Consider the following 23,283-nt stretch of genomic DNA (forward strand, 5'->3'; position numbering starts at 1 on the left):
CATCCGCCCCCTTCCCCCCTCAGGGCAGCTCCCCTTCCCCGCATCACACCCAATCCCCCAGGGCAGCTTTCCTCTCTCCCCTCCCGCTCCCCAGGACAGCCGCCTCCCCTCCCCCCCCCCATCAGACCTCTCCCTCCTCAGGGCAGCCTCCCTTGCCCGCCTCTCCAGGAACCTTCCCTTTCCCCAACCCCAGCAGAGTCTTTCCCCTTGGGGCCAGCCTGGACCCCGCGGCGGGGACACACCCCTGCGCTCGGAGGAGCGGGACGCTCTGGGCGCAGCTGCAGCACAAGCCCCGCCCCTTGGAGTCCGTTACCCACAGGCCACGCCCCCTCCTCCTGGGGCGCTCCCGTCTCACGCCCATCCCCAGACCCCGCCCCCCCCCGAGCAAAGGCCACACCCCCTCGGAGCAGCGGGCTGAGGCTGAGCGCGTCCACCCCTCCGCAGTCGCTGCGGGCGGGCGCGGAGAGCGGCGGTGTCTGTGGCTCCCGGCGCGCGGGGAAGGAGCGAGCCGGCGCTGCCGGCGGGCGGGGGGAAGCATGGCGCTGTCCGTGCCCGTCAACGGTCTGAAGGACGGGGAGAAGGAGCCGGTGATCGAACTCTTCGTCAAGGTACGGGCGGCTGGGGAGCCCGTCCCCGTCCCCTGAGCCCCGGCCGGCGCCTCTCCCCCCCGTCATCTCCCTCAGCCTCCCCGGGAACCCCGGCCGGCCCCTCCCCTGTGTCACCTCCCTCAGCCCCCGGCCGGCCCCTCCCTCCCTCAGCCCCCCGGGAGCACCGGCCCGAGCCCCCGCCCTAAACCTTCTCCGGTCCTGGGCCCAACAGCCGCTCTCCGGGACTAGCCCAGCTCCTTACGCGCCCCCTCGGCCCCCGTCCGAGCTCCGCGTCTGACCCCCCCCCCCCCCCGACTGCCGACCTTCTCCTCGAGGAGCCCCGCTGATCCCCCGTCCCTGGGAGCGGGGCTGGGTCGCTGCACGCGGGGACTTCCCCCGCGTCCAGCCTGGGAGCGCTGCCGCCTCCCTGCCCCCCGCCCTGCAGTGTGCCAGTCTTCGCCGCCCCAGGCCAGGGGCAGGGTGCGGGCGGCTGGTGCTGCACAGACTCGGGGTCGCTGTACATTGGGGGGGTCGGAGCTTAAAAGGGGGTGGGGGGAGAGGCTTATTAAAAGTTCTTAATTAAATTTGGAAACTTTCTGGGTCTTTGGGGGAAACTGACCCAAGAGTCTCCAGGAGTCATTGTTAGTCCCCTCCCCACGTGGCTGCAAGTGACTTTATTTTGTGGTGTTCGTGGAACCTCCCCCTCGTCCCCTGGAATGAATAATCAGGTTAGTTCTTTTCTCAGCTACTTGTGTAAGCGACCCGGAGAAGCAAAGGCTTCAGAGAAGGATAGAAATAGAGATGGAAAGTCGATGAGGCAGAACTTAGGGAGTCTGAAGTAATACTAGGGTGAAATCATCCTGTTAGGCAGACAGTTTATCATCTGTTACTCACAAGCTCTTGGTGTGAAGAGTGGCAAGTGAAATGCTTTTTGTTTTTACCTGGTGTTTCCAAAACCCTTTCTTGATTTGCAAAATGCTTTTTTGCTCTCAGTTGCCTAAGGGTAATGGCTACCTTCTTGCTGCAGTTGAAAGGGCAAATTGCCTGCAGGCTTGAGGACAAGGGAATGTCATGTAGTCTTCAACTAAAAAAAGGGTGTCCAAATTTTGAAAATTTCCCAGGAAGTGGCAGCTACATAAAGATCTTGAAGATGTGACCTACAGTACATATATTGACATGTTCTTAGCAAATAAGAATACCAACTGCAGAAATATTTGAAGATACCAAGAACATTTACTGCTTTACAGAAACATTCTGACCAATCAGGAAAAAGAGAACAACTGTTGCTATTATAATATGTTCATAGCAAACAATGTGCTTAGTGTTGAAATTGTGAGGAATATCTTCTATTATCCATACCTCAATACATCACAAATGTACAGCAGTTCACTTCTTTACAGTTTGTTCCTAATTGTGTGTACATACAGCTGGGAATATCAGGAAACATTAAGAACCTTTCACTCCTTTGCAACAATTTTAACTCTTTTGATTGAAACATAATAGACTTTTAAATACATAACTAATTTTTCTTCTAGACGAGGGGAGAAGCGTGTGGTATTGTATGTATTTGCACTTATCGCAAAACAGTACAGAAGCAATGTGGTTCTCAAACATATTCATTGTATGATGTAATATCTTGCTGCATCATGAAAGAGTCCTAGAGGAACCATCATCCCTTCTGCTTCTAAGGGTGTGGAGATAGAAGATTGTGGGAAGATGGGGATAAGTGGCACCTTTTTTGTTTACCCGTAGGGTGAATTCAAGGAAAAATGCTGTGGGCTGAGGGGAATCCACTTTAAAAACTGTTTTGAACCCTTCAGATGAGGTTTCTGTTTAATATCATGAGAGTATAATGCAAGATTCTTAATCTTTTTCTTTTTTTAATGGCTTATCAGCCACAGTGATAGAGCTGTGTGCAGTGAGGTGGCCCACTTAGCTTTTTTCCCCTCTAAAATCCTTCCATTGTTTAAAAGTTTGTATCATAGTTGTTTGTACCAGAGCTATATCAGCAACAACCCAGAGAAGACATTGCTGCAGAGAATTCCTGTTTTGTTTCCCCCCTTCTATGATTTAAAATATTTGAATCATAAATGTACACATGGTGACAATAAAACAGTAAAATATAGGTGATTTGTGCTTGAATGGTTGGTCATAATTGTCCATAATGCTTGTTTAATAATAAAATAGTATCCAAAATTCTCAATGAGGATTTTAACTCTATTGTGCTAGGCAAACATATAAAAGTACTCAAAATATCGCCCTAAGTTTCTGTGTGTGTAAGACTTAAGCTTCTAAGTCATTTGGTGCTTTAGAAAATTCCATCCCATAGGTTGTCCTGGAGTAACTGTAGTCAAAGACAGATGTCATATAAAAAGTGTGAGAAGAGAGAGAACCAAATATATGTATGTGTTTCTTGATTTATTTGATAGCATTCATCTGCTACTGAGTGTCTTTGACAATGAAACATTAGCAAATTTCCATTAAAAACTTCTAGCAACACTTCACCCATGCCATGACCCAGTAGAAGGGGCCCTTCCTACCAAATATGAATAAACTATAAACATTTGTTTTACCAGGTTCCAGCCACATCAGATCTGCTTTTGCATTTTTCTGATAATTATATAAGTATATAATATAATGGGCCAGCTTATCTCCCTGACTCCATTATTAATTGTTTGGGATTTTTAAAGACTTCAGGTCAGAGATGGGTCTTTAGGAAGTGGTCCTGTGTATCAGTTTAATGTGGATATCCAATGTATGAAGAGTTATGGAAAAAAGGCACTAATGTTTTCATGAAGGATATGGTGGTCGTTCCATAATCGGGTGCCAAGAAAGATGTGGGAACACTTCAGGGAACTTAGTGTTTCTCTTTCATTGACCTGTTCCACTGTGTTTATATGTATATGTAATACATGTGTGCTGTTACAGTTTTGTGACATGAATTTGGAGTGACCAAATCCAGGCTATAATTGAGTAGTGCTTACCGCCAGGAATATCTCCTTCCCAAATTTATGACATCACCATATTACAGCTCCAATCTTGGGAGTACAGTGTTTGCCGTTAAAATCAAGTCCTGGGTCACATCTGAAGAATTGCTCTGTCATGCCGAATTTTGTGTTACTTAATCCACCTAGTCACTTAAAAATAAAAAAGCCTGATCTTGACTTTAGTCAACAAATAAGTAAAGTAACTGGTCCAGGGCATTTCCTGATGCTTAGGTCAGGGAAATCTTAAGATGATTTCACATCTGTTGGGAGAGAAGGAAAAGTTTTTTCCTGACAACTTGATTAAAAAGCTGTTTCCTCTTCCTATGCTCTATAACCTGTCTTGTATTGTGCTTAAATCAGTCTTTCTGGAAACAATACTCTATCCTGCAGTTATTGTTCAGTGGGGAGCCGGCTGGGTAGAAAATAGCATGACTGTTAAGATTGTCACATCCTGGGTACATGTCACTGCTGAAGGGTATGCATAGATAACATTTTTTGATACCTCGAATGATTTGCTTCTTGGAGCAGCTCCTTTCTGCAATCCACAAGAGGCAAGACAGTTCTTGATTTATCTTAAGTGGAAGGTAGGATCTGGTCCAAGAGGTGAATATAGTTAAATTTAACATCCCTCTGGTGTGAAAAACACCGTGGCAGCCCAACACTGACATTTATTTTCAGACTGGGGAACCACACACAAATGAGGTTAGTTAAACAGAAATGAAAAGGTACAGTGTTAAAAGCGAAATACCTCCAGACTGCATGGAAATATCAATGACACCATAATAGACACTCAACTTAAACATATGCCCCAATTAAAAAGCATAATAAGTAAGCAAAGAGTGCTAGTGTGGCTTAACAAACAAGGAAAAGTGGTAGCTAGAGACAAAAAGGCATCTTTTAAAAAGTGGAAGTTAAATCCAAGCAAGGATAATAGAAAGGTGCACAAATTCCTGCAATTGAAGTGTAAAAATGTAATTAGGAAAGCCAAAAAAAAAGAATTTGAAGAACAGCAGCCCAAGACTCAAAGTAATGGCTGTGTTTTTTGAAGTACATCAGAAGCAGTAAGCCTGCTAACCACCCAGTGGGGTCTCTGGGTGATTGAGATGCTAAAGGAGCACTCAAAACCATTGCAGAGATACCTAAATTAAATCTTTGCTTTGGCCTTCATGGCTGAAGGTGTGAGGGAGGTTTCCAAACCAGAGCCATTCTTTTTTGGTACAGATCTAGGGAATGTGCCAGATTGAGGTATCATTAGAGCAGATTTCAGGATAAGTTGATAAGTTGACAAGTTAAACAGTAATCAGGCCCCAGGACCAGATGACATTTACTCAAGAGTTCTCAAAGAACTCAGATGTGAAATTGCAGAACTATTAACTGCAATTGGTAACACATTCTTTGTCTGCTTCTGTATGAGTTGACTGGATGATAGCTAATGTGATGCCAATTTTTAAAAAGGGCTCTGAAGTGATTGTCAGTTACAGGCTGGTAAGTCTTAGTTTTCCAGAAAGCCTTGATCAGGTCCTTCACAGAAGAGGAGTTATTTGAACAAATAAAAGGAAGTAGTACTCCATGCAGCACGTAGTCAATCTGTGGAATTCCCTGCCAGAGGATACTGGGAAGGCCAAGACTGTAACGGCTAAAAGAAAAGAGCTAGATAAATTTATGGAGTGTAGATCCATCAATGGCTATTAGCTAGGATGGGCAGGGTTGATGTCCCTAGCCTCTTCCGGCTTGAAGCTGGGAATGGGTAATGGGACGGGTTACTTCATAATTATCTGTTCATTCTCTCTGGGGCACCTGGCATTGGTCACTGTCGGTAACCAGGGAATATAGTGTGTTTCAGTTAGTCAGAAGATGTAGCCCCATATATATGCAGTCACTTGATGAATGTAAAACTAAAAGGTTGCACAGGGAATGCAAGTAATCCTATCCAAAGTGAATATTGATATCTTTGGCTGAAACTGCACAGTAAAGCTTTTAATATAGAGGTAAAGTACAGTAATGGAAAGACTGATGAAACACAGTCTGCTCTGTAGGACTGTGCCAAATAACCTGCACACATAAGATTGCAGTAATCATAATGAGATAAAATAAATAAATTAACATTTCACAAACAAGTCTATAGAGCATTAAATTCAGTCTGGCTCTAGTCCCGAAATTTTGGTTTAAAATTTAAAAACATCTTCCTGGATTGTGATCAGTGAGAGAACTGTCTGGGGAAAAATGTGTACACATGGGTAGCTTTCACTCATGTACAACTGTATAAAGCTGTTGGAATAATCAAAACAATTTGACGGTTCCTTTCAAGACAATATTTATGTTTGGGGGCTGTATTTATATTTGTCTCATGTGCGAGGCATATTTGCAAAGTAAGCATTAGATGTAAAAATAGGAGAAATGTCTAGTACAGAGTTATTAATGTGCTGTGTGAAGAGTTACGCACAATGTCGCCTGTAGAATTTATGCTGGCAGTCTCTGGAAATGAATAACTTCACTGTTTGTATGATTTGTTTTTCATTAACCTCACTGGTGGGCTGCCTGCTGCCCATTTTAACTTGCAAATGTTTGAGTCTTTCTAAAAGAGCTGGTTGGTTTTGCATCTCATTCCCCATGTGCTTTCAGTGTAGCTTCTTAGCTAGTTCGCATGTATTATTGATGAAGTACGCCTGCTTCTGTAGTCTAACTGAAATATTTTTAAAAGACCCAAGTGACATCTTATGATAATGAAGACCAAAATGTGTGCTTTGCTTAAAACTCTTACAAAGCAACCTATGGTAAGTGTGGTTCAATTTCTTGTCTGAATTTTGCTTTGTTTTAAAGTATTGGGGTAATGCTTTAGTCGAAGAGAAGCACGCCTTCGTGAAACCCAAGAATACATTAAACTATAGGGGTTGTTTAAGAGGGCACGCAAAAGAGCTGTGTATGAAGGCTGTCTAATAGAGCCAGCGTGAACAAAATTTTTATATTGGGACCCCGCTTTTTGTCCCTGCAATTTGTGCCCCCCAACTTGTCTAATATTATCCAAATCGACATAAATTTCAGTTATGTTCATATGAGGAGGGGAAAAAAAACTTTCAATGTGTGTAAGAAAATAAATATGTAAAATGTGTTTAAAAAAAACAAAAAACCTTTAATCAGTATATAAATGTGAATACACATACATAAAAACTAACATATTTCAACATTTTTTTAATGAGCCTGATGAGCCTGAGTGTTATTCCAGAGGCTGCTACTCTGAGATGTGGTGCCACATCTAGAAGGGAACAAAGTTTGCTTTTTTAAAGCAGCTAATTTAGAGAAAATAGCTTCACAGAGGTAAGTGGAAGCAAAAGGTAGAGCATTTCAACAGGCTTTGCAGAAAAGTAAAGATATCTTTTCTTCATGGACTCCCGAAAGCTTGTAGGGTTTTTTGCTTCAAATTCCATTTTCAATGGGGAGTTGCTTAATAAATCTGTCAACTGTTATTGATTATTAATTGATAAATGGGTGCTTCATACTACCTCATCGAAAGGATTCCAAATCCAGTCAAGCTCTCCAGTTGGCAGGTGCAACAACCCCTGGAGAAATTGTCATTTTCAAGGTGGGATGTTATAACAGTGTCTGTCTGACTGTGTTTGATATCAGAGGCTTCGCTGAATTCATTGAGAGATCCTGTTTTGTATTTGGAAGTGTTTCCAGAGAGTGAGCTTTTTAATGCTGAAATATCTCCAATTTTAAAAATATTTTTTTCTTTTAGCGATGAATGCAGTTTTTTTCAAAATATTGCTGAGAACACAAAATTAAAAGCCATTTTTCATTGCAGAATTTTTCAGCCAAATTCGGTTATAATTCAGAAGGGAAAAGTTGGTGTTTGTACTTGAATACAAAGATCCAGTAAAGAATCTTTCCCTGCGATAACAATCTAACTTCTATATGCAAAGGGAGGTTAACAAATTGAGTTCATTTCAGAAAGTGGAAAATAATCTGCCCTGTAAGGATTGAGCTTTAATAAAATTCACTATTTTTGATGCATCCTTCAAAATTGCCTTTGCTTCAGGCTCAAGATTCTCTGCAGCAAGAGTTTCACGATTAATCATCCAATGTATATGTTTCACATGAGGCGTGGTATTTAGAACTATTGCCCTGAAACTCTTCTTGTATCCCGTCATTGCAGGATCACCATCTGTACGTGCACTGCCACAGTTACACCAAAGCAGATAATTTGCTTTAAAAAATTCACTCACAATATTGAAGATACATTCTGTAGTGTGTCCTTCAAATGATTTGCAGAAAATAATTTCTTCTAGGATGTCACCTTCATAATAATATCTGACAAATACTGTCAGCTGTGCCATGTTATCAGTACTTAATACTCTTGTATCAACAGTTGTGTTGCAGTGTCCTTAGAGCTATGATAAATCTCTTTACTGTGTCATGAGATAAAAGTATAGATTTTGTGGCTTCAGCATGTTTGCCACTGTGTATAATTTCACATATCTTAATTGTACCTGGAAGTAGTAATATTTCACTAAAGTTACCTGGCTTCATTGTCTTTGCAATTGGATGTGAAACTTTGAAAGATGCCCTCTGAGTCTTAGATGCTGTTAAATGTTTGACATTTGCACTTGCCTTCCACAATTCCTCATAGTTTAAAAAGCAGTGTCTTTATTTGTGTGTTGAGGCTGGTTGGTAATCAAGTAGTGCTTGAGTTTTGTTGTTTTCACGCTGTCATTGGCCAAGATATTGGAACAAATTACACACTGAGGTTGTTGCTCATTATTCACCATTGTCCAAGAAAATCCATGTTTAAGATATTTTTTGTTTCTGGATGACTTTGTTTTCACATTTGTACATTGTTTTGTAATTTTCAACACTTTCTCTTAACTTTGGCATTATTGGGCAGATCCAAACTTGACAAAGATGTAGAAATTGTAGCATTTTAACCAGTCATCAAAAGCCTCTTATCTAAATTCAGGATAAATTTTTTTAAAAAAGTTAGCAGTGCCCAGTAAACAAATTGCTGCCTGGCTATGGTGTCTTCTGACCACTCCAGAGAATCTTGCAAAAGGCAAATGAAAGTCAGAAATTTTAACTCCACACCATATTGTGAAACAAGTGAAATAGTGGAATGGTTGACCAAGCTCTCTTTCTCTTGGGGGGGAAAAAAAGGGAGCATGCTAAGTGCACACTACCTTCACCCCCTCGTGCCATGCATAAATTAACATGAAGAAGAAACTGGCCTAGAAAATATTGTACAGTATTTTGTTTGTGAACCAGCAGATTTTTGTGAGTAGGTTACCTCACTCACTGTGGTGTCCTCTCCTTTTATATTAACTGCACATTGGCAGCAACTGAAATCTGTGAACACCAGGAAAAAACCTCTGGCTGCTGTCAGTCTATGTAAGGCAGCAACATAAGCTGCAATGGTGCAAGGACAGTGCATGCAATGGGAGAGAGAATAGGATACTATATGGACAGAAGTAAGGCATGTCTTCCACTTGTATATTATAAGAAATACATTATATCCTTATATAGAGGAGCATTTATTATCTTCCACCTATAAATTATAAGGGGAATCACGCTTCTTGCCAGTTGTAGATTGGTATAAAGACTCAGAATTTAAATACTACTAGCACTATTCAGGAGGGCTCTCTAAGGTCAGGTTCCTGTCCTTCTCCTTACTTTGGGCACATGGAAATCAGTGGTGCCTGTTGTCCACAAGCTGCACTGCCTATGTCTGCCTATGTAAAAGTCGACATGTTTCAATGTCATCTTACGACACACAGAACAAGTGACTGCTTTTACTGTGGAGGATTTCCATTTAGATGAAAGGAAATTGCATAACAAATGAGCAAAAGTAAAGTGTCCGTGGGCATGCAGTGGGCATCTTTGTCTGTAACGTGCAGTATTAACTTTGTATTACAAAATGATGCAAATGAAAGTAGAGACTAACAAGTGAGTATAGGTTCCCTGCTGACCAAAGGAAAAAAGGATGTTTTTGAGAGGCTGAGCTCTGATAAATCAGATGCATAATATCTATATTGTCTCTTCTCAGGTGCATAGATGTCTCTGCCAAACATTGTACTGCAAAACTTGACTCCCGGCCTGCTCCTGCTGGGAGGCACACAGTGATGTAGGTGAGAAGCTGGAAATGATGGCACTCCCTCAGCAACAGTGAGGGTAGAGGAGCAGGCGGCATGGGCCAGGGGAGGCAGCAGAGGCACCTGTGAGAGTGGGGAGGCTAATCATGATGTATCCCTCCCTTTTTGAAATTGGCTGCCCCCTCATTTTTTACACCCCTGATCTAGAGGGTGGCTTGAATGCTCTGTAACAGTAGGGTGAAAAGAGTTAGCAAATCAATAGCCAGTTTATGGCAACTCAACAAACAAGTACAGGTTGAACCTCTCTACTTGGCACCCTCGAGACCGAGCCAATGCCAAATGAGAGAATTTGCCAGACAATGGAAGACCAATATTAATTAGCAGCATTACCAACACTTGGGTAAATTGCAGCTAAATAACAGCACAGGACAATGAGAGCCAGGACGGGTGGCTGTAAACAAATTTTATGGGACCATGGGAAACTTGGCCATACCCACAATAAGTGGTCATCCAGCTAATTAAAATGGTGCCAGTTTATGGATGATGTTGGATGAGAGGGTGACAGACTAGAGAGGTACAACCTGTGTATTTTCACATGACATGCAAGTTAAGGTATTGTAAATATGACCCCATATTCCAAGGAATATACAAATGTAACCAATAATTTGTTTTTATACTTTCAATATTTATAGATAGTTACTTGCAAATTAAGATCAGACCCTGGTTTTCTGGCAGGCTGCCAAATAGGCCCTTGTATTAAAAAGTAAAATATTTATTAGTAGTGAGTCATGGAAGGGTTCTTTAAGATAATCACAAAATTGGCTTGTGACCTCCAAATGTTTGTAGAAGGGTTCGGGAGTTCATGATTAGTAAATATCCTACTCTAAAATGCTGCCTAATGCTTAAGTCTTATAAGATTAATTTATCTTAATTTCTAGGCTAGGATAAAATAGAATTTAAAGGCTGTTTAAGCTTTTTCTTGCCTGCCTTCCGCTTGGGATTGTTGTCAAGGCAGCACTATGATGATGAGGGCAGTGTAAATCCCTAGACAGATAACTGAATGAGAGAAATGGCTTTTTTGGTTAAAGCACAAATTGAGGTGTAGGTTCTAGTTACAGCTACGCTATAGACTTTCTGGGTAACTATAGGTTGTTTTAGAGTAAGCTCTGTGGAGCTGTAGGTTCAGGCCTTGGGTTGAGGCAGCACCTATGAACGTACAGAGGTTGAATGCAAAGGTCCGTGATGTGCTCCTGCTGCGAGCCGTATGGACTAGAGAGCAAGGAGGTAGCAGGGATGTGGAGCCAGGAGTGCTATGACCACTTTTGTGCAGGATTTGTGGTGATGCGTGGGAGAGAGATCTTTTTGTTTGACTTGAATCCTCACTTTATTTCACCACTCTGGCCTTGGTATGATTACTTGATTTCTGGTATGAGTCTTAATATTTGTAAAACTTCTTGAGATCCTTGTGTGGAGTGTACATGCTTATAGAGCAATGTAAATAACCAACTTTTTGTTTCTCTTGCCAAACTGAAAAAAAATTAGAACTATTCAATTTTTGGGTCAACTGAAACAATTTCATTTTTTTTTTGGCAAACTGAAAGTGTATTCATTTTGAGTTGAACAAAACAATCAGTGAAAAGTACTATTAAAAACTTTCCCACTGAGGTGGGAAAACTTTTCAGTCCCAGGCCACTGACCCACAGAAAAATCAACCTGAGCACCAGAGCTCAGCTTGTATTCCAGTTCTGCAGGGGGGTGCTGAGGGTTTTGGCTTTCCCCAACAGTGGGCTGAGCTCGTGCTTGTGCTCTAGCCCTATGGAACAGAGCGGGGTGGGCACTGAGACTCAAAAGTAAGCCATGAGGCTATACACAAGTGCAAGTTCCCTCCACCGCAGGGGAAAGCCCTGAGTCTCACTGTGGGCTGGATCAAAGTAAGCAAGGTGCCAGATTTGGCTTACAGGCTATGGATTCTGTCACCCCTGCTTGAGACTTTCTCCAACTGAAACTCTTGAGACTTTCTCCAACTGAAATTCATAAATGCAAATATGCACGTTTTGTCAGAAAAAATTTGTTCACCTGTATGAGCATGTTATTTCCTGTTCTGAACAGTTTTGCTTAGCCAGGAGAACCCACCAATGCTATTTGTGTATTAGAACTAACTCCCATTTTAGTGGATTCTCATGTGAAAAAGGTAAACAAATGCTTTCAAGGGTGCTTGTTTAAATAAAAAAAAAAAAAAAAAAAAAAAGCAAAATCTGACAACCTTCAGTCTTAATCAGATTTTCACAGTGAAAAGTTCTCATGTTTGGTAATGCTAATGCTATCTTGTATATAGTGGCAGAAACTTTTACAGTACAGAATATTAAAAGATGCAATGCAATTTTACTAGGATCAGTTGAAAGTAATGTGAGGAACAAGTTGCTTGATGCTTATTTTAAAACAAATAAATGGTGGTTAAAATAGAATATGAAGCAGATCTCCACATATTTAAAGTAAATCCTTACAAATGTGTTTTCCATCTGTTGTCTAGGTACCATGTCATATTTTAATTAACTTGAAATGCTGGGTTGTGCCGGAGACAACTAAATGTCTGTTCATGGTTTATATGAAAAAGATTCTCTTACTTTGTGGTTTGTGTCTACATTGCTCAGAAGAGTTAAATTTCCACTCAAGTCTTTACTTCATATTTCAACAATAAGCTTGTTACTGCTCCACAAAGACAAATAAGAAAACAATGTAAAGCTATATGGTGATCATAGATTACATTGTTTTTGTTTGTTGGGTATCTGGTGTGGTATGATTTTGCAGCAGGCCAGATGAAGATTTTCATTCATTATGTCACTTCACCTGCTGAAAATATCTACAACTGGAATTAAAATATACTGTGAACCTGAAGTAGGTAAACTTTTGGGGGATTTTGAAAATAGTTATTAACCTGTTGTAGAAATATACATTAAAATCATATATGTTAATAATATCCTTACAAGGTAACGTTTAAACCTTCCAAGAGATTAATGCTAAAGTTAAGTGTTGGTGACATGGATTGGAAGGTAGGTGGTTACATAGACTAGGTTTTAGTATTCAAAATATCTATGCCATTAAACTCAATATAAATATTAGAATAAATTTACTTGTCTGAAGTCTTACATTTTATATAACACCTTTTCATCTCAAAGGATTCCTCATGCTTTTTCAGGCTATTCAAATGCAGCCACTTCTAAGGTGTTAGGCGGCCCCTGATATGATGGGAAATACTCAGTTGCTTTCCTATCAATTTAGGAAAAGAAGGGAATGTGGTATTATGCTGAAACTAGATGGAGTACTTGAGAAGGTAAATTACAGTGAGCCTCAACCTAGTTAACATTGTTACACCTCAGAAGGGTGCTACAGGATCTTTAAGAACTGCAACTACCGTTCCCTGTAAGTTGAGAGCTTGGGCAGCTACCCAGGAGAGATTCAGGCACAGCCCAGCTGATTAGTGAAGCACCCACAGCTGGCAGCATGTTTTTACTGGTGATTGAAAAAATTAGTGGGAATACTGACTACATGTACCAAGGACTTTCGTTTTGTCATATGTGTAAGAGCATGTCTAGCAGCAAAGTGCCATATGATACCATGATGAAGCATTGGTTCGTTGCTGAGAGGGAGGAATGTCACTATCTGACATACCAATATTTAATTTTAGTCTTCTAGTCACATTTTGACAAGACCCATTCCTAGTTAGAGCTCTTATATCTCATCATAGGTGGTATGATAGCTGTGTATTGATTGTAACAGGTCACCCTTCAAAATGTTGTCATTGCTATACTTGTTTGCTTTGACAATTACAGCAAAACCATGCAATCAAAACAAGATCTAGTCAGGAAATAACCAATGTTACTTATTTCCAGCATTGTCTTAAAGAAGATAATCTTGTTGGGTGGCTCATCACAAGATAATCTCATTAGACACAGTCTTTTCTCTGGGTACAGTATTTTCAGCAATGGATAATCTTGTAATAACCCCTGCAGCTGGGAATGTTCTCTTTACATCTGAAATACATTTGTAAGGATAGATATTGTTTTATGAGAAACAAATAGATCATGGTATTCCTCACTCCCTGGAGGTTTTCTTTGTCTACCTTTATTTTGTGAGGAGGGATGGGGAACGGAATGACTCTTAGTCTTTCAGAAGAAATATTGGAAAATCATAAGGACTGTTTATACACTGATTAAATACCTTGTATATTCCCAAAGGCAATTGATTATAATGAATAATAGATTAGAAACTGGCACTGGACTTCTTCCCCTTTGATCAGGCAAATATTTCTTTTTTAAAACTGCTATTTACTTTGGAAAAAGCATTTGTGCTCATAGTCATAAACCCCATAGGCTTCTCATCTGCATCTGGTTGCTACTATCCTTTTTAACAAAAGGCAGAGTTATGATACTTGGTACAATATTCAGCCTTTTTTTCCCCAGAAAGTTTCAAGTTTAGACATTATCTAATCTTTAGCTAGTAGAAAATGGGATTTGAAAACTTGGGAAAATTAACCATTAATAATGGTTACACATGTAAATTAGCTTCTCTTAGACTTCCAAGATTTCGCAGAATTTATTGTGCTGATTTTAACGAATAATTCTATTTCTGGCGCACATTGCCCTTTAATGCTATAATAAATGTTTAACCAGTTCTATTTGTGAGCATCTTTGCTTCTTCAAATTTACAATCTGCGTTTATTTTCTCAAAGAAGCCTCTACTTTATTTTACAACTGAAAGATGCCTGGCAATGCACTGATTCCCACCACCCCAGTGCTGTGAGGATTGGGTAAGTGTGTGGATTTGAATCAAAAATAGAGTCCTACAAATGAGACTGTGCTGATACCTACAGTATACCTGGTGAGGGAAGCCAGCTTTTGTTTTGTTCTCTGAAGCAAATGTAACCATTTGCAGTATAAGAATTTTATAGGAACATGGTGACTTCCAAGAAAAACCTCTTCAAATGAGAAGCACTTCACCCCATATACTGGGGGGGCTATGTTAGTACTGTACAGGTTGAAATGCTCTAATTTGGAACTCTTTCGTTCGGCAGCATCTGTAATCTGGCATGATTTATTTAGCTGGACAACCATTCAATGGGTGCAGTCAAGTTTCCTGTGGTCATACACTTTGTTTCTGGCCATTAGTCCTGGCTGTCAATGTTCTGTACTGTTGTTTAGCTGTAATTTACCTCCAAATGTGTTCTAAGAGTCCTGTAAGCAGTGAAAATATTGGTAATGTGCTAGACGGTATTGATCTTCCATGGTCCAGCAAATTCTCTCATCCGGCACTGGGTAGGTCCCAAGGGTGCCAGATGAGAGGTTCAACCTGTATAAGCAATAAAATGGGGGAAAAATCAAAAGCTTTTGTACGCACAAACAAAAATGTTCTAACACACAGTTGAACAAAGAGTTTCAGCAAACCAAAAAAGAACTTCAAAGGCTATGGTAGATTGCTTCTCAAACATCTATGAAGCATATGCCAGATTCACTTTTTTAATGTCACTGTCCCTAATCATGTTTGTTAGGAATGCACAGAACCTTGAGAAGGTTATACTTATGAATGTGGCATCAGAGGTCACATGTAAGTATTTGAGAAGGTTGAGAAGCTTCTTAACAGTGGCCATCTTAGGCTGTTTCTACATGTGGCATGCTAATACACGGAGTGAAAGATGCTAATAAGGTGTGGATGCAAATTCTCTGTGCCTCATTAGCATAACGTCATGTGATTTGGAGTCTGGAAGACCGTTCTTCCGGACTCCAGAACGCCATGTAGAAGCGTGGCCCTGGGGGGGCTTCCGGAGGCCCCTTCTTCCCAAAAATTTCTGGACTCCAAATCACATCACATTATGCTAATGAGGTGCGGGGAATTCGCATCCGTGCCTCATTAGCATCTTTAGCTCCGTGTATTAGTGGCCTGTGTAGAAATGGCCTTACTGTCTTTAGGTGAAGCTAGGTGACTGCTAGAAAGTACCGCAGTTGTGAAGAATGCTTATGTAAACTTACTAGTTACCCTTAGAGTTCATGGTTTCAGATAATCTTTCAGCAGCACAGTAAAGACAGTATTAGCATCTTAAGATGTTAATCTGTGAGGGTAATGATTACCTGAACTAACTCAAGATTACTGAGTACTGCAGGGGTTTTCAGTCTTTCTTTCTGAAGGCGCTTCCCCCGCCCACCATCCAATATACCACAAAAACTCCACAGCAAACCTGTGCCACAACAGCCGTTTTGCTGCATATAAAAGCCAGAATAGCAAGCAGGGCAATTTCTGGGAGTCCTTCAAAGCTAAGACACTCAGGCTTTGGCTTCTGCCTCAGAAGTGTGATTTAGGCCCACAGGCGTCAGCTTTCTACCATGATCCCCAATGTGCCGAGGGCCAATCCTTCATGATGCACCCAGGGACCACTGGCTGAGAACTACTACAGTGCAGGATAGTCAGCATAAACTAGCTTGTGGAGGCGGCAGACTGCCTCATGGAAGAAACAGTTCTCCTTATAAGATTAGCTGGATTGGCAATGATTCCTTTTTTCGTCCTTTGCATGCTTATCCCTGAAGTGGACAGAGAAGGAAGTTCCCCATTATCTGCAACTAGCTTTTCACAATGCTGCCAGAGGTTGGTTTTGGTGTTTTGTTCGGAGCCTGGAAGTAGCTTGTGGCAGACAGCTGTGTGATTCAAATATACTAGCCATGCATAGGCTGAGTTGGTATGAGTTGGAGAAATTTTAACTGTAATAAAGGGAAGGTGGCAAATCTAATTTCTTTACCTAGACTCATTGGTGGAGTGCTTCACATTTACCAGAGAAGGAAGGATCTCTTGAGCTCATTTATGACATCTTTGTGTTAATGCAGCTGCCAGATAAACAGTAAGTTTTGTGCTTCTGTGACAGAATGACTTTTGTACTCCATGAGGTTGCATATTTTGATTAAAAAGTTTAACTCTTTCAAAGAGGGTAATGAGGTACTTGAGTTTGTGTTAATGTTTTTTTGGTTGGCTTGTTAGAATTTACTAAAACTCATTTTTACGATCAGGATGACAGTTGATTACCTAGCTTGACATGCTTAACACAAGCCATGTAATTTCATCCAGTAATTCCTGCATTGACCCCATAAGTCCTGATTGAGCTAAACCAGTGGTTCTCAACCTCTTCACTAGTGCAGACCCCCATCAAAACCAATTCTAGCTACTATATATGTTTCATTAAATGAAAAAGGAAACCACAACATAGATTTTTGGACCGCAATTAATAACATTGCAAGTTATTTAATTTTAAAAATAATAGATTGTAACTTTGCAATTTATTTAAAACTTATTTTCTGTGATCATTTTTGTCTTCGTGGACTCCTGCAATATGCTTGCAGACCCCAGGTTGGGAGTCACTGAGCTAAACATATCTTTTGGATGGTGGTTTAATGATTAAGTTAAATCTGCTCGGAGTTTGTATGCCTGTTAATAAAATGTATGGGGTTTTTGTTTTGTGTTTTTGGTTTTTTGGTTAGAGGTGGTGTATGTGATTTCAAGAAGCATTATCTGTAAAGCACTTTAATGGAAATACACGTACAAGTTGAGCCTCTCTAATCAAGCGCCTTCAGGACTTGACTGGTGCCAGAAGAGAGAATTTGCTGGACCACGCAAAGTCAGTATTGTCTAGCAGCATTGCCAACTCTTTCACTGCTTACTGTGCCTTTAAAAGACATTCAAAGGTAAATTACAGCTAAATAACAGCACAGAACACTGAGAACCAGGACTGGTAGCTGGAAACAAACTTTGGGTCCATGGGAAACTTGGCCACACCCATGATAAGTGGCCATCCAGCTAACTAAAAGTCTGCCAGATTACGGATGTTGATGGACACAAATGTTCTGGATTAGAGAGGTTCAGCCTGTAAAATGATCTCTATTAACAGGTTTTAATTGAGTATTTTCTTGCAGTTACTTCACAGAAATAGTAAATAATTGTAATAAAATTGCTCTGATTTGATTTATTCCACTGCTGAAACACCTGGCATGCAGAAAGACAGTCACCTTAAACAGTGCCGTATCTGTGTGTGAGCATATTCTCAGAAAATTTTACTGATCAGCTTTTATACTTTTAACTGTTCCTGTAGATGGAAATCAATTTTTGGTTCTGCTAACTCTCTATTAATAATCTCCTGCTAAAGGGAAGAGTAGCTATACAACTTGCATTGACAGTCTTCCATTTCAAGTAAAAATATGTTCTGGCACACTGAGTTCAGTGTTTAGAAAGCTGCATTTACTTATACAAAGTTTAAAATGGAAACCAAACTGCTCATTAATTACAAGACTCTTTATGTTGCAGTATTCTAAACAGACCAAACGTAAATCTTTTTGAGTTGTTGGGTAGACAAAGGGTAAGGAGCTTTCTTTGTGCAAGGAAAGGAAATGGCTTTCAGATCTGTAGTTGAAATATCCATATTAGGTATAAACTAAATACGGGCACGTAAGCCAGGAGTGATGTCACAACTGTATAATTTCATGAGAAGAGCTAATGAGATGACACCCTGCTACTGGATTGGCTTTAGATTCCCCCTCCCCAACCTCTTTCATATTTTTGGTTCTGTTAAAATACTGGCAGATTAGCAAAGAGCCTCATGGTCTGTGTGTTGTTTTCTTTGAAGGGTATTCTAATTTAAGAGTAGGTTTGGTTTATAAACTTTCAGAGCTAGGATAAATTTCTCTCTAGCAGAACAGGACCTAGAGCCAACAGTACTGTACTTTTAATGTGATGGGAAAGTGGGTTGGAGTACTGGCTCCCACTAAATGAGAAATAGATTTGTTGCCTATAATCTATTCAAGGCATGTAGACAGCATGCAGATGCTAGAGATAGCATTTGTAGATTTCCATTTTGAAAAGATGTCTCCAGTGAATCCACTAGTATGCCTGCTGTTTTAAGAAGCTTTGTAAACTAAAATGCTTCTGTTCTCCCCCTTTATAGATATGGAAAACTTTAGATCATGTGCAGTGCCAGTGTATAATTCTTCGTTTTGATTGGCTTTAACAGCTTGAATTATTTTTTCACATGCACATTCCTGATATGAAGCATAAAGCAACTGCCAAACCTTGGAATCCTGTTGTTAGTCATATTCTTATGGTTTTATCAAAATATCCAAACCCCTCAACCTTCTAGTTTTATCTAGCATTTTAACAAAGCATTACTTGGGCACATAGCCTCTAACCCTCTCCTGGTCCATGACGGTTATAAAAAGTTAGTATGACCATTTGAATAACTGCAACTATGCTTTGTTTGAACAAAAATTGCTCTTACAAGAGTTTTTTCATTCCTGTGCTTTAACATTTTACTTCACTAATTTACCCAATGTTTCCTCCTCTTCCTGCATTAGGTTATAAATTACAGTGTAAAATACACAGAGCTGGGACTTTTTGTATTACTTTAAAAATTGATAGAGTTGTAAATCTTTAACTGTCAAGAGTTGGAACTTATTCACGTTTCTGAAGTTCAGTGGTTGGGGTCATACCTTCTGTAGTGCTGTGAGCCATTGTATATTGTGATGAAGCCAGGCCTGAGCTAGGGAGCAGGTCTTTTTTGTGCTGTAGCCAAAGCACATGCTGTACTCTGCCAGACTTAAGGGGAAGAGAGGAAAAAAAGCTCACATAATGGCTAAACTCTTATACTAAGTATGCTGTTCTGAGTTCCAAGGACTTTAACAGACTCGCCAAAGTGCTATTAACTTTGTATTTAGATTTCCAGTAAAATATTGTAACATTTTATATCAAGCTATTACACACAGTAGATTTTAATCAGTTTTGCCACATCTTGCTTTATTCTTTTGTGACAAAAATAACTTTTGTCAGAGAACTTGCCTTCAAGAAGTAGAGATTGCAGCTGAGATGCAACAGTGGAATATCTGATGTGCCAGTTTTTCATGCCATTTCTTAATAGGTATAGTGCCAAGGCAGGGAAAACTTCATGCATGTGGAATGTTGCGATTATTCATGAGATTATTCCTTTGTCCACTGAAGGACTCTAACCAGTATGTAATGCAGATTTTTGATCTGACCACTTCGCTGATTTCCATAAGGATGAATTCCTGATGAATAACAAAATAACTATTCATGCATTTTAATATCCTGCCATGAAAGCCTCAGTTTTTTTAAGTTTCCCTTTGAGTATTGGATAATTGGCAAGCATAATTCTTCTGCAACTATAAAATAGTCTCACTTTTCCTTTCTTATACTGGCTACTAGTGCAATGAAATCTCTCTCCTTTGCATTGTGGCAGCTTGTTTGTAAGATATTTGATTTAAGTTAGAGATTCTTCTTCCTGCATAGAAGATAGTCATGTACAGAAAGGGAAGGGATAGTTCACTCCAGTCTTTTCTTTGCTTTTGAGGTTCACAGAAGGATGTGGACAGGGACTAATTTCATACAGGACCACCTGAGTTTTATCAGACAATTTTTCTTCTCAGTCACATTTTATCTGGGCTAGGTTTCTGCTAGTAACATGCAAGAGAAATGTTCCATATCCTGTTATCAGGAGAGAAAGATGATCCCTTTCAGTCCTTCTGACTTCCCTTCCAGTTTCAAGTCAATACAAGATTCTGTTACAGTCTGGTTAATCTACTCTTTTGTAAGCCCTTCTTCTGCTGTTCATTTTTTTAATAGGTGTCCCTAAATATTTCTGGATATTTGAGACTTGTCCGTGGTTACTTTTGATCTTTACTAAAAATGTCTTATCAGTTTGGCTTAAGGCAATAAGGAATTAAATTACTTCCATATAAGCCATTCTTAAGTTGACTTAAGTGCCCCAGCAAGGGACTTGCTCTGACTTAGCTTGCATTAATTTAGTTATGTGTATAGGGGAGTGTACATCAAGCTGCTGTAGATTGATAACTTCTGAAGTTGCAGAAGAAGCAAGCATGAGAAGCGAGTGTAAATGTACTAGTTTGCCTGCTTGGAAAGTCTTGAACTAAATGGTCATTTTCCTTTTACTCTTGTAAGGGTTTTTTGGGTAAAATTGGCATGGGAATAATACATACCAATGGTTACCAATGTTGTCCTTTCCTATGTAAATTTTGGAAATATTTTTACTGAATACTAAACCAGTTTTTGTTCCTAAGTAACTGCTAATGTAAGATGTGGTATTGTGTGTAATTATACCACTCTGGTTCTTTTAATAGAAAATAGGACTTTTGAAGAAATGGCATAAGTGTCACTGCCCTTCCTGCATTGGCATTAGTCTGTAATATGCCCTGGGTGTGTCTGTCTAGGAATAGGAATATAGACAGAGGTAAATTTGAAGAATTAGGTATTGAAAGCTGTCAGTTTTATTTTACATAACTTTCAGAGTTTACTATTAGGCATGATTTTATGTGGTTTTATTAAAGTGCATGAGTTAAATTTTCAGCACAATGGTAGTTGGATGGCTAATTTAATGGGTATTTCATACTAGTCTAAACTTCTGAGTTTGTAACAATTTACTGTTAGCCTACTGAAATACCTTGTATATAGATCTGTTTACAAAAAAGTTTGAGTGCATCAGTATAAGGAATGTCTGTTTTTCCAAACAGCTGTAATAAACAAAGTAAAACAACAAACCTGTGTTGTTTCATGCTCCAGCATGAATCTGAACTCAATTTTTGCCCTAAATCTGTTATAGTGCAGTCTGTGCTTATAGCTCTGTGGCTATAGCTGAGAATATATATAAAACTTTCAGAACTAAATATGGCCTCAGTGTGCTTAGACACAGTTCCCCTAAATATTTATATAAGCACAAATCTGTGATTTTTCTTGTTTGCTGCTTAATATTTAATCAAACTCTCTTCTATATTTCTATGCTTTTATAGAAATTTTCAGATATTTAGCAGCTTGAAACTGTCTTTGAGATTTGCCTTTGGTCTGATTTGGCTAAGAGTCTCCCATTGGTTAATTTGCCATTGAGAGAGAAACAGCAGCTTTCGTCCTTAGCTCTTGCTGATACTGTCTTATCTATATAGACAAAAAATATCCGAGGAATGAGTTTTGGATTCCAAATAAACACAACAGAACATACTGCAGGAAACCTCCAAAACTGGAACAAAGAAACTTAAACAGTGTAAACCAGTTAGTGAATGTTTTGGGTTTTTTTCCAAATCTTAGCTGTAATACTCTGCCACAGAGAGGTTACAAAGAATATTGGCTTAGAGGGAAATGTTCTGAAACATGTTCTGTTCTATCCTTGGTTGATTATTGAAGAAAACAGGGTATCTACTTCCTCATGGGAAGATCCACATATCTCTTGCAATGAATACTTCAGCCTGCTTGCAGCTTGGGAGAAGAACTAGAACTGTCAGTCATTGTCAATGCTTGACTGACCTGCCCTGTTCCCCACTACCTTTCTTATCTGCTGCCATAGCAGTTGGCCAGTTTAATCAGACTCCCCTGCTTAAGAGTTTTTTTTTGTTTTGTGTTTTTGTTTTTGTTTTAAATTCCAAACTCCACTTCAAATATCTGACATTTTTGGCTAGATGGATCCGATTCCCAGCTGTGCCCTGGGATGTGTGTTGCTTTTTGGGCAGACTTTCCTAACAGCTCAGTACCACACTGTACTGAAAACCTACTGATCGCTATACTTATCTACACCCTTCTAGTTTCCATCCTGCACACATGACTAGATCCATTGTTTACAGTCAAGCTCTTAGGTGCAATCGCATTTGCTCTGATCCAACTGACAGAGACCAAAAACTACAAGAACTTTACCAAATATTCATTAACCTGAATTACCCACCAGGAGAAGTAAAAAAAAAAAAAAAAAAACAAATCGACAGGGCCAGACGAATACCCAAAGACCAGCTACTCCAAGATCGGCCCCAAAAAGCCAAGAACAGAACACCACTGGTCATCACCTACAGCCACCAACTCAGACCACTGCAACGAATTATTAAAGACCTACAACCTATCCTTAATCAGGATGCTACACTCCAGAAGGCCCTGGGTGATATGCCTGTTCTCTCCTACAGACAACCTCCCAACCTCATGAGGATCCTCACTAACAGCCACAGTCTGTACCCCAGGAACATCAGTCCTGGAACCTTTCCCTGCAACAAAGGCCGCTGCCAGCTTTGTCCGCATATCTTCCCTGGAAATACCATCACTGGACCTAACCAGGTTACTCACAGAATCACGGGCATGTTCTCCTGCTCCTCTACTAACATCATATATGCCATCATGTGCCAACAATGCCCAGATGCTTTGTATATTGGACAGACTTCTAACTCCCTTAGACAAAGGGTCAGTGGGCACAAAAGACATCAAAACACTCCAGATCCACAAACCAGTTAGTCAACATTTTAATGGAATGGGGCATTCTGTCAATGACCTCAAGGTATGCGTGTTACTGAAGAAGAATTATCGCACCGTTCTGGAAAGGGAAGCAGTCGAGCTGGCTTTTATATTCAAGTTCAGCACGTTAACACATGGTTTAAATCGTGATGGGAACTATAGGGGCTTGTCTGCATACTTGGCTCAACCTAATTCTTGACCTTCCCTCCACACTCTGATTTGCTCACCTTAATTATCTTTTTCTGATTTGTCCTCCTTGCTTACTGTTTTTGGTTCTCTGTGCCTTAAATATTGAGTCTGTTCTGGTCTGGA

The 23,283-nt window shown here is 40.1% G+C and overlaps 1 protein-coding gene across 1 annotated transcript in view; it reads left to right on the plus strand.

The window, feature by feature from the left end:
• The first annotated feature begins 421 nt into the window (after positions 1–421).
• Positions 422–23,283, plus strand: part of CLIC4 (chloride intracellular channel 4) — a 60,753-nt gene continuing 37,891 nt past the window's right edge. Inside the window, exon 1 of the mRNA XM_074976109.1 lies at positions 422–608. Coding sequence (XP_074832210.1) covers positions 537–608 — 72 coding nt within the window. The 5' untranslated portion in view covers positions 422–536. The remainder of the gene's footprint in view (positions 609–23,283) is intronic.

Source organism: Carettochelys insculpta, chromosome 24 (genome assembly GCF_033958435.1).
Source record: "Carettochelys insculpta isolate YL-2023 chromosome 24, ASM3395843v1, whole genome shotgun sequence".
Lineage (NCBI taxonomy): Eukaryota > Metazoa > Chordata > Testudines > Carettochelyidae > Carettochelys > Carettochelys insculpta.